This window comes from Sapajus apella, unplaced genomic scaffold (genome assembly GCF_009761245.1).
Source record: "Sapajus apella isolate SASKATOON/1434 unplaced genomic scaffold, GSC_monkey_1.0 scaffold22, whole genome shotgun sequence".
Classification (NCBI taxonomy): domain Eukaryota; kingdom Metazoa; phylum Chordata; class Mammalia; order Primates; family Cebidae; genus Sapajus; species Sapajus apella.
The window spans coordinates 11433514-11446203 of NW_022436962.1; the positions used below are offsets into that span (position 1 = coordinate 11433514).

Below are 12690 nucleotides of genomic sequence, written 5' to 3' on the forward strand. Positions count from 1 at the left end.
TTTTTTCCAAACCAAAGTATTTCAAAATAAGAGGCTGAAGTTTTCTCTCTTAAATAGAGCAAGCCAAGTGTCTGATTAATAGGGTGGGTTTGCATTTCCTTTCCCTCATGTGAAAATATTCATTTAAAAAAATGCTCCCATGAGAGTATTAATAGCCAGAGAATCAGCTCCCTGTCTGCCTCTTTGTTCCTGGTCATTTGAAATGGGGAAAGAAAGAGGTAAAAGTCAAACCCCGGGTTTGAGGTGGTCACTGTTGCCTGCACCCGCAGCCCTGGGATGCAGGATTCCCCCCTTTCTTTGGGAAAGGCGCTGATCTGAGCGCTCAGCTCCTGGGCCACACTGGGGTCCTGCATCCTTAATCAGAAACACATGTGCATCAAAGGCTCGGATTTAAAGTGACACATTTTAAAACAAAAGTGCAGCAGCAATTCGCTTATCCTCACTCTCCTAATCCGCAAACTCTGTAATTCTCCCCAGAGTCCCTCAGGCTCAACTCTCCTCCCTGCCCCCTCACATTCCCTCCTCCCCAGAGGCTTAGCCAAGGCCTCCCAGCCCAGGCAGAAGGGAGGTCTCCTGTTACTGAGACCTTGCCTGCCTTGTAAAAATACACCTTGGCATGCTCGGCCTGCGCCCTGGGAAGCCTTATCGCCTGGACTAAACAAATGTGCCCAATCAAAATAATAGTCTGAGATGTCAAAATAAATGAGCAGGGGACATCTGGAAGTGTGGCTCTCCACATTTTTTCTTTCTCTTCCCCAAGGTCTTTAGGTGCCTTAGAGACTTGACAGTTCAGTAGCTTTGGCTACAGGTAGAAGACTTACTGCCCCACGGACCGCAATAGCACCTCTGAAAGGAGTTCTTATTTTTGGCTCTAGATCCAGGTTAGTAGTCGACAGGGCCTCCTCCAAACTGAGGAAACCAGAATTAATTTCCTCTGCTGCAGCTGCTGGACATTGCTGGATGGCATGCTAAGAGTCTGGCCTGTCCTTCCATCTCTCCCCAGACATTGCATAGGGTGTTCAAACAATGCAAAGAATTTCTTAAGGGGTGATGGGGGGGGTGTCTCTCCTGCCTTTAAGACCTTCAGGAAAGGGTGGGTTTATGATCTTTCCAAATAATTTTTGTTTCTGAAAACTCCAGGCTGACAGTCTCCTTGCCCCAACTATCTTAAATTACGTAAAACAGATGTGGTTAAAAAGTCAGTTTCCTGTAATCCATGGGGATGAGGTCGCATTCCCCTGTATACTGAAGGTAGGCCACTGAGAGGCCTGCTCCTGTGCAGGATGAGACAATATTGCCACAGGAAGAATGCCATTTATAAGCAGCATACTCCTGATGGGGCAATTTCCAGGCAGTGTGACCTGGCTACTGATGGATTCCTGCAAACCCTTCCTGAGAGCATTTTCAGGGGCCATAGGCATTTGATAGACCTCACTTAGGACTTACACAACCTTCAGCAAACCAACATCAAGGTTTAAAGCTGTCAGTGCTTCCCCATATGTTTGAAGAAATCAAACCAGTTCTGATGACTCCAGCTGGGTGTTGGGTGTTGCACAATGCTGATGGGTTAGCTAAACGGGGTGCCCTCTGGCCCTCATCTTTCTCATCTGGGGTCAGAATGGGTGATCTGTACAGTCCTTACCAGCTCTGATGCTCTGTGGTTCCATGACTTTGGCAGCTGGGGAATCATGTTCTTAACTTGTGCTGATGGACCACATGCATCAGAATCACGTGGGTGGTGGGCAGCAGAGGGAAGAGGCAAGCAGAGGAGACGACTGACCATGACTGCCGAAGGCAAGTCACAAAAATTTCTATCTTACTGTAGGGAGTACTCACTCTTGGAGTCTTGAGCTGCCATGAGCGAGAATTCTGACTGTCTTGGGGGCTGCCATGCTATGAGGAAGCCCAATACACATGGCGGGGTCTTGTCTAAGGCACTGTGGTCAACAGTCCCAGCCGATCCCAGCTTCTACTTCTCAGACATGTAGGAGGAGAAGCCTCCAGTTGATTCTAGTCCCTTGTCCTTCTAATCAGCCCCAGTCATTCATGTCATCCCAGCAGAGGCTGCAGACATTATAAAATAGATATGAGTCATCTTCCGTGTACCCTATCTGAATTCCTGACTTACACAATCTTTGAGCATAATAAAATGTTTTTTTTTTTTTTTTAATATCCCCAAACCTGGGGGTGGTTTGTTACATAGCAAAAAATAACCAGAACAGTGTGCCAACTACAAGCATATCTAGGACATTCAGAACTGGGGTCTGAACGTTCACTGCCTGGAGAGTGGCAAACCCATCTTTTGCAATGAGCTTGAGACTTTGTTACTTACCTGGAGAGGCCAGAAATGAAAAGTCCCATAAGCATTCCCTTTGCAGCCCGGCATCCATGCATGCAGCCCTGGGCTCAGAGGGCTTGGGGGCTGACCAGGGCTCAGGGTACCCCTCCCTTCTCTCCACAGAAGCCTACTCTCCTGGCCTTTGGGCCTCACACATCGGCCTAAGGCTGCTTCCCTGTGTACTGAGGGGAGCGGGACTGTTTAGTCTGCCAGGCACATTCCTGGATTTTTAAAATAAATAGCAGATTAGGAGAGACTCAGCCGAGTGCTGTCATGCAGCCGGGCCAGAGGCTTCTGAGGCTGCACTTGGGAGGCAGCAGGAGGAACGGCAGTTGGAGGCCACTGCCTGAAACTGGGAACTCTGTGCCAGCTGTAATTTGTGGAGGAGATGTCTCTAACACTTTCTGAAGTTCCAAAGAAGTTCTAAGAACAACACTAGTGATAACAATTACCACCACTTATTGGAATCACTGTGCCAGACATGGCAGCTGGGTGATTTATATACATTCTCTCAATCCTCACAACACTTGTGTTAGGCCCATTACACAGATGAAAAAACTGAGGTTTAGAGAAGTTGAATGACATTCTGGAAGCCATATACTTAGTTAGTGTCTATGGAATGGAGGTTAGCCGGACTCCCATGTGCCAGCTCTTAACATCTGTGCTATTTTGCCTCTCCAGGCCTTGAAATGGAGAACAGACTCCCATGCCCCCCACCCACTCCAAACACACACACCCATCATCATCCTTTCTGCTGTTCCCAAGGCCCCTTCCAGTCTGTATGGAGCTGTTCTCCACTGAGACTCCCTTTTTCCATTTCACCCTTCGCTGGATCATTTTATGCCTCTATTCCCTCTGCTAATTCAAACTAATTAAAGTATAAAATAGAATAATTGCTTCCATCCCTATACTCTTTTCCCATCCGCCCTGTGAATAGAGTTATACTCCCTTTCTGGGAGTGGCCAGCCTGACAAGTTGGGTGGAAACTGGGGCTATCAAGTTTCTTTTCATCTCGTTGCTTGGTTTTTCACTTGGCTGGTAGCCTGATTTTCCCTGGACTCGCTGTCTGCCTTCCATCAGACACTGAGGATGTGGGAGCAACTGGAATTCATGTTCATAACATCTGCTGGTTTGCTGTCAATGAAGCTGGGGCAGACTTTCTAGGAAAGAGCCAGGCATCCTCTCCGTGGAGCACCTGGGCAATTAACAGGATTGGGGAATCAGTTCCCAATTGTTCCTCTGGGACTGGCCAGCCTTAGGTCTATTAACAGTATATTAACATTGACTTGTTAGGCAGTGACACTAACGACCCAACACTTACTAGTCCTATTTCTTAATTACATTTAATTAATTAATTGAGAGTGAGAGAGAACCAGGAGTGCTATATTGGATTGTTCTAGCTCTGTGGGGACATGAAAGCCTCTCTAGGAAGAATGTAAGACCAGAGACTTGGTTTCACTCTCACAGTGTGTTCCACTCTCACCGCCCCAAGAATATTACATGTGTCATGTTTGGAGGAGTGGTAGAGGAACAGAGAGACAAGGGTTGGGGGCAGGGTGGAAGATAACAATGAGAGTAGGTTGCCCAGAGATTTGTTTTAAAGTGAAATGATGAAAAACCCATTCCCATGATGTCTTAAAAGGTCTCAGGACTTTTAGAGAATTCTAAAATCTTACATTCCTGCCTCAAAGTGGGAATATAGACCGTCCCAACTTATGATGACCCAACGTATGATTTTTTTGACTTTACAATGGTATGAAAGCAATACACATTAAGTAGAAATTGTTCTTCAAGTACCCATGCAACCATTCTCTCCTTCACCATCAGTACAGTCTTTCACACATGACATGAGATATTCAACACTTAATTATAAAATTGGCTTTGCGTTAGATGATTTTGCCCAATTGTAGGCAAAGGTAGGTGTTCTGAGCATGTTTAAGGTAGGCGAGGCTAAGCTATGATGCTTGGTAGGTTAGGTGTATTAAACATGTATTTGACTTACGATATTTTTAACCTACAATGGCTCGACTGGGAGACAACTCCATCGTAAGTCAAAGAGCGTCTGTGCACATCCATAACCAAACCAGCATTCCAGTTTTCTCTACAGTGTTCGCCCTTCAGGGAAGATGCTCATATGAGCACATGTGACCTCAGAAATCTCTCCTTAAGAACACTGTGCTGGCCAGGCATCGTGGCTTGCTCTTGTAATCACAGGACTTTGGGAGACTGAGGTGTACAGATCCCTTGAGTACAGGAGTTTGAGACCACCCTGGGCATTTATGGAAAATGTTTAAATTGGCTGGGTGCAGTGGCTACACCTGTAATCCCAACACTTTGGGAGGCCAAGGCTGGTGGATCACTTGAGGTCGGGAGTTCAAGAGCAGCCTGGCTAACATGGCAAAGGTCCACCTCTTCTAAAAATACAAAAATTAGCCAGGCATGTGGTGTGCGCCTGCAGTCCCAGCTACTTGGAGGCTGAGGTAGGAGAATCGCTTTAATCCAGGAGGCAGAGGTTATAGTGAGCTGAGGTAGCACGACCGCACTCCAGCCTGGGCAACAGAGCAAGACCTGTTTTCAGACAGGTCTCAAAACAAAACAAAACAGATTTGAAATTAAAAATCAAAAAAGAGAACACCGTGCTTTTGGTTCAGTCTCAAGCCCATCTCTAGCACTTTTTGTATCATCTTCTGGAGACAGAGCAGAGTCCCAATTCTAGGACCTCAGACAAAGTTTTATAAGATCTGGAAGAGACTTTAGAGTTAGATTTATAATCTCTGTCTTTAAAGATGAGGAAACTGAGACCCTGAGAAGCTGAAGGCCCAGGTCACCCCTGAAGTCAGAGGTGGAGCCAGGCCTCAAACACAGATCTCCTGCCTAGGCTGAGGATGACTGGCGGTGTCATGTTCCCCTGCCCCCTCCTCATCACACATGGTCTCTATACTCCTGAGAAATGGGATCATGAAGCATGAGCGCTGGAAGGGGCCTTATAGAATGTGGCATCTGACGCAGTGTAAAAAGAAATTCCCCATTTGTTGTCTCAGCTGAGCCTCACACTGACCTTGTGTGAGAAACGGTGAGGTTAAGTGACTGGTGCAAAGCCACTCAGATATAAAGCATGGCGAAATGAGGTCCAAATCAGTCCTGTGGACTTCAGAGACAAGCCTGTTATCTGACACAGCCCCTCTCATCTATGAAAGAGGAACTGAAGCTGTGAGAGGATTCTACTATCAGTTATAGCACAGGCTGGACTAGAACCCAGGACATCTGACTTCATTTTTATAGATTATTCTCCTGACACTCATTCAGCTGCGTCCTTGAAGACATCTGAGCCGTGTGTGAGTACTTAATCCACAGCTGGCTTCAGACCGATGGGCCTCCTGAACTGTTCTTGGCTTTCATCTTTGGACTCAGCCCTTGGTGAAGTCACCTGGCTACCTATTTCTACACAATTTACGGCTCTCCAGGTGACAGGCCTCAGAGCTCCACCACAAATCCCCCTTAGACTTTGCCTCCTAATCACAGCTCCACGTGGTACAGGGAGCTCCCCCTACTAATATCTCACTTGACCAAAGACAGCCCATGGCAAGAAACCCAAATTCTTCCTACATCTGCTTACTGTGGTTGGCTACTGCTAAACCCCACTCTTCAGTGCAGACTGTAACAAGAACTGGGGACCTGAAGCAGAACGTGGGGTAGAGGAGGGCTATTTACAAATAAGCTGTGTGGATACTTGGTGTGGCCAGGTTGATGCTCTCAGAGATGGCATCAGATATGGATCTAGGAGGTGATTACATTCCCCAAAGCCCACTCATCAGCCTCCAGCCCTGACCCAACCCCTCTTCTTTGGTCACATTTTGAATGCATTTTCAAAAAGCATCTCATTGGATAACAAGATATATGCAGCTAAAATATATGCCTTGGTACCTTCTCAGTCCCACTGAGGTCTCACTGGTCACTTCTTTCCCACTTCGCTGGGCTCAGAGAACCTAAGAAAGTGCTCTTACCCAGAGCTACCTGCTTGGTCCTCTGCTGCACACAGTGCCTCTTGAAAATATTGCATAAGACGTGAGTCTATTAATTCTCTGTCCATCCTTTTATCTACCCATATAGGTTGTCGTCTACCCATCCATCCTTTTATCTGTACCTATTTCTGCATAAGTGACTGGAATGGTGCTCGCCAAATGTTAACATGGTGTTACATTTTGGGTAGTGAGATTTAGTGACCTGCTGCTGTTTCCATTGCTGTATGTATTGCTTGAATTTATATAACAAACATCTACCATTTTTATTAAATGCAAACTATTTTCTCTTAAAGAAGAGCAGGATAAAAGAGTAGAGCATGTATAGAATTGAATTTGATGCCATTACGCTATTTGGGTACATGTCGCTCTCTTGTTAGATTGCAATCAACTCATGGGTAGTGACCAAGTCCCATTCATTTTGATGATTCCCAGAACTTAGTTCCCAATAAGTATGTACCCAGGAATGGTTCTTTTTAGGCCCACTGACTGTTACATTGGAATGACAGGTCAGTGTTTATTTCCATGACTGTCTTACACACTCTAGGTTAGGCAAAGCTGTCTGTAGATCCACAAAATTCCCATCTGGGCCTGTTTATACTTCAACGACAGAGGCCACATGAAAGAAGGTGAAAAAGACAGGTGAGTTCAAGAGGATCTCGATGTAATTTGCATGCAATTATCATATGATTTACGTCATCTGTCCTCAAGAACTAATTTTCAAGTCAGAACTGCATCACTGCTTCCCTTAATGCTGTTATGTGCAGACTTGCCTCTTCCTTACTTCTACTCATCTACATCCCCTAATTCAGATTCCTTACATTCGAAAAGAAAGCAGGTAAGGAGAGCTCTAGGAAGGTTAAGTTTGGTCAAGGAAACCTGGAATTCTTGCAGAATTATCTGAGAATGACATAAGCGTGGAAGCACCTTGTGAAAGCTCCTGGTCCTCCAGCCCTACCAGTATCCTTCTGTAGCTCAAGTCAGTATCCTTAGCTGCTGGGATAGACTGGCAATCCTTTTTCTCCTTCTTTGGCCTGTATCTTACTTACCCTGTTTAGAAAAATGATAAGACCCCTGCTGCTGCTGAACAACTATTAACCCATTGACCAAGTGAGTGCAGTGTGCCAGGCTTGGCTAAGGCCTTCACTTAGCTCTCTGGATCTCCATTGATCTCATGAATTGCCTGCCTTCCCTGTTTCTCTTTCCCTTCACCATGGCTGTCTCTGCATTTGCCTTCTCTCTACTCACACATATTCACAGGAGATAGTCTCCATCCATCCCCGATGGTGGAAGACTTGCTTAGTTATTTTCCTGGCGAGGGTAGAAGTCTATCTCTCAGGACTTCCCATCTCTACAGGCCTGGTGTCAGCTTCCCAGAGCTGACCAGCTTTTACCCTGCACCAGTCTAAGACTCACGCCAAGATTTTTATCTCCTTCTGGAGCCCTATCCTAGGTCTGCGTCTCCCAGGAGTGGGCCCAGCCTGGAGGCCTGGATTATTTACACTTCTTTGGCTCCCTTGAGCAGCAGACTCTGTGGGCCTGGGAGCAGTAAATCTACCTCCTAATCACACCAAGCTGCTCCACGCAGTCTGGCCTGTTCTTGCAGGGCTGTTCATCACTTGCTGAGACAGGGGCTGTGGCCTAGAGTGAAGCCTCCGGGAAGTGGCTGGCCCCCGGCTGCTTCTCTCTAGTTCCCTGCAAAAGCCTACAGGGATGCTGCCTCTCTCAGGACCCCAGTGCTACAAGACCAGAGGTCTTTCTTCTTGGACTGAACAGTTTCTGAACAAAGGTGACAGATTACCAGCAGTTTCTTGGAGTTTGGAAGGGAGAGATGCGTGTTAGCACTTACCTGTCTCTCCGACATGACGTACAGGTAGCGCTGATCAATGGAGAAGGCCATGTCCCGGAGGATGGGGCTTCCGTCTTTAAGCACAGAGACCATCTCATACTGGATCCCACCATGGGGGGGACCATCAGCCCGAATCTGTGTGAGAAACAAGGATGTCTTCAGCACCTGCCCTCAGTATTCCCCTGTGGGCTACCTGCCTCTTCCCAGAGCAGGTATCTTACAGAAGACCATTGCTAACCCCCATCACTACTCCATAAGACAGAAGTGCCACTTCTTTCAAACAGCCCAGTTTCCCCCAAAAGGAATCCTTTCCCAAGCAGTCTGAGTGTTCTGGGTCCGGGATTTCTGACAGTGGATTTATCTGTGTGTGCATCTATGCCCTTGGGAATGGTTTTGAACATCCCTATGCAGTTATTCTTGTGTGCATGTACATCTATTTATAGCACTGTGTATTATACGTGTGTGTAAGCCAGTGTGTGTGTTTATGCACGGTCCTTCATGGTGGGTGGGGTGGGAACGTCAACCTCTGTACACAGTATCTTAGCCTCAGACAAGTATGAAGGAATGGTGAACAATTTATATAAATCATCAAAAAGCCAGTCATTAAGAGATTAAAGATTTTTGGATCCCAGAAGGGTCTTTCATCCCCCAAACATATGCCCTGATTGTCCACAAATCCACCCTGTGAGATGTGGGGAGCCGGGAATCCTGGCTTAGTCTCTCGGAGCCCATCCGAGGCAAATAAGTCAGAAAGGACTTAGATGTCATCTAGTCCAGTGCTTCTCAGCCCTGGCTGCACATGAGAATCATCTGGGGAGTTTTTAAAAATATGAATGCCGGGGCTACCTCCATTCATCACAATCTCTGTGGGTGGGACCCAGGCATCTTCTTCGGCTTAACGGTTCCCCCGGTGAATTTAATAAGCAGCCAGGGTCGAGGAGCAGTGTGGTAGTCCTGCGATTCTCACACTAGTGTGTCCTCGGAATCACCTGGAGGGCTTGGTAGAATGCACTGCGAGACCCACCCCCAGGATTTCTGATTCAGCGGGCATGAGCCCTGAGAATGTGCATTTCTAACAGATTCCCGAGGTGATGCTGTTATTACAAGGGTTTTAGAAGTACTCCTCTAGGCCCCTATATTGAATGCTGACCTCAAAGAGGTCCCTAAGATCATACAAAAGTTAGTGGCAGGGAGCCCCTGGTCTGAATGTGCCCCACCCCCAGTTTTCCCAGTTTTTTGCTTCCAGCATAGCAGCAGACTGTTGATCAATATTCATGATCCCAGCCTGTTTTCACTGTCCTCTGACCATCTGAGCACTCTCCAGCGCAAGCCCCGCCTCCTCCACGAAGCCTTCCCCATCCCCTCTAACGGCTAATTAATTGCTCCCACTGTGATGCCTTTTTTTTTGCCAGACATTTTGTCCTAGGATTATAATCAATTGATTTGTTCATTGTATATGTACTAGCTAACATGTATTGACCACCTACTTGAATTGTTCTCTAATTGCTTCAGATGTGTGTAAGTCCTATCAACATTTTGAAGGCAGGGATATCATTTCTATTTATCTTAAAACCCTCTGAGGACTAGCATGCAGCTGGGAACATAGCTGATGATGGATAAAAGGGAATGCTTGTGAAATGCTTGTTGAAAGAAATGAACTATGCACCAACTGATAGCACATCCTAGACTCCTTGGGGCTGAATCAAAGTGAGGTCAAAAGACATTTTCTCTGGAAGATTTTCGGATTAAGGCTGCTTCTCCCTTACACCCTTTGGATTCTCTCTTGTGCCCTTGATCATCTTCTCCCTCTGCCTGTTTCTCCACACCACACAGAGAGCTCCTCAGGGTAAGGCGCCATGACTTGTTCATCCAAGTCCCAAGCTTGGATATGCCTGATGCCACAACAGGCACACTAGCGTGGATGGATGGATGGATGGATGGATGGACGGATGGATGTGTTTTCAGTTTTTACTGGCCAAGTGGGGAAGGTCAACAGCATTACTGATTGCAGAGCTAGGGCATGGGGGAAGAGCTTCCATTCCTATTTCTCTACTGTCCTGAATCTGCATACTTGAGGGGCCTGAGCCAAAGCCTGCTTTGTACCTGTTGGGTTTGGATGGACTCGAGGTGTGTGGGAAACAGACCATGAGTCCATCGTGGAGTGGGAAGCTCTGACCCGGGAGTCCCCGCTGGTAGAAACGGCAGATTCCTGCCCGGGGCCCTTGTGCCTATACCCCAGGGATAAATTTGGTAGGTCAGGGTCTAGAGGCAAGGACACCATGTTCTCCTCCTCACCTGCTTTGGTGGGTGACTTTGGGGGGGGAGGTTGGGCTTGAACTTGAGGAGGTAACCTCAATGGAACCAAATAAACTCTTCTCAGCCACTCCTACCCCTCATCACTCCCCTTGTGGGACTTTCCCCCAAGCTCCACTCCTGCCCTCTTTCTCCCTAGCTAATGGGCTTTCTGCTGTTCAAGGCTGTTGCCTTGTCATCTATCACTAAAGCCCCTCCTTCCAGGAATGTTGTCAGGAGGCCATTGGTTTCATTCTCATAGGGTCCAGGGAGACTCTAAGACTCTGCAGTGGTGTTATAGGGCTGAGACCACCGCCCTCTAACCTGGAGCAATTCTGAGTATGAGATTCAAGCAGAAGGAAAAACAAGAGTCTCTGTCTGGGAAAATGCCCCATAATTAAAATGGTTCCCCTGGACATTCAAAGCAGCATTCTCCCTTAGATGGACAGATCCAAAGTTCCTTAAGATTCTTACAGAAATATCACAGCTTTTAGTCACAGAAGTTCTCAGGCTATTGCAGGAGGTAGAAGGGAGATGTGATTGTCATGACTTCTGGTTGGCCTGGTCTCAGTTTTCTGTCTCCATAAAATGGGGGCTTCAGGCCCTGCCTCTTGCCCGAGTCTCAACTGTACCCCCCTCTGAAGGCAAAGTGTCTCAGTGCTTCTCCCACCCACCCTGTGACAGCTGCTCCTCTCCAGGGAGATTTAAGTCTTCTCCAGGTGCTAGCTGGGTCCAGGAAGCTGCAGGGCTGGGTCCCAGGAGCTGCAGAGCCAGCCCCCTCCCTCTGGCCTGGTCTGGGATCTCCTGGCTCAGAAGGCAAGGTAACCCTCTGCTGGCTGGAACAGCTACCCTATCCCTTGCATGAATTCAGCAAGGCCTGGACACAAAGTCAGAAGAGAGAATGAAGGCCATGGTGATGGCCCTTTCTCTGTGGTTCCTGGGAACCCAGATGGTACCACGGCAAGATTAGAGCTGGAATTAAAGCAAAGACAACTTATCATCACAGACTCTGCTGCATTCGGTCAGGACCAATTCCAAACATTGTTTTACTGAGTCAGAGACCTAATCAGAAGGTTTTTCTTTTTCCCTGTCTGCAACCCCAATCCAGGTGAAGTCAGAATCAAACCTACATAACTCTCAGTTGTCAGCACTAAAACCAAACCAGAACAGAAAATCTTGTTGGTACTGAACCTGAACTAAGCTATCCTACTTCATCCAGTCTAAATCTCTGGAGAGAAAGATGGTATTGGCTGAGAAATCTGTGGCTCCCCACTCACCCCCTGATCCATGCTATCTGCCCTAAGCTTGAGTCACCTTTTAAGATACTTACAGGGGATCAGAGAAGATGGAGAGCAGGGGCCAGGAGCCCCGGTGTCAAGGAGAAAAGGGTGGGGGCAGGGGCTGGCAGAGAGAAGGCAGCAGATCCCCTGGGCGGCAGAGGTCTTTCCCTTCCCTTGATCCCCTTTGCTCCCTTAAGGCTACACGCCAATGAGTGCAGGGTGTTAAGTCTGGGCCTCAGGCATCCTGGGTTTCCATTCTGACTCTGTTCTTGCCTGGGGCTTGATTTCTACCTAATGACACACTTTTAGGTGAGTTACCTCTCTGAGTCTCAGTGTTCCTGTCTGAATAACTAGAAGAAGCAATCTGCGGGTGCCCATCACAGGAGAATCATAGACTTATAAAAATGACTGGAGCTAATCTTGCCTGAACTCTTCCATTCATGGTGGAACTAGGGTTCAAAACAGCCCCAGCTGGTGGGGTCTGGAGGAAAGCACCTGGCCGATGGGGAGCACGCCCTGGACATGACTAGGAATACGCCTGCGAAGTTCAAGCCTATGATCTTTCATGTCTCTGTCTTGGATACGAAATTTTGGGTTTCAAAGCTCTCCTCTGTCTTTGCCAGAAATAGGATGGCCAGTGGTGAGGGGAGTGTCAAACAGTGCCAAAACAAGAGGGGGATTTAAAAGCCAACTAACTGAGTCTATCCTATGGTGTCCCACAAAGTGACAGCAATAAACTGAACCAAGCCTTGTACGCAGTCCAACACCAAGCTGCACAGGTCCCAAAATCCAACCAGGCAGTGGAGGGCACTGGAGATGGGGCAGAGGAGGGAGGTGACAGGGACAGGTGGAATGAGTCACTGGAGTGTATTTGTCTATTTGGGATCTTATTCTTCCAGGAAGACTTGACCT

General features: G+C 47.4%; 1 protein-coding gene across 2 annotated transcripts in view; it reads right to left on the reverse strand.

Annotated features, from left to right (window-relative positions):
• The window catches only part of PLXNA2 (plexin A2), a 219016-nt gene that overhangs the window by 109977 nt on the left and 96349 nt on the right, over nt 1–12690 (reverse strand). For both annotated transcript variants that reach the window (XM_032289097.1, XM_032289098.1), the window contains one exon: nt 8207–8341. In XM_032289097.1, the coding sequence (XP_032144988.1) occupies nt 8207–8341 (135 nt within the window). The remainder of the gene's footprint in view (nt 1–8206; nt 8342–12690) is intronic.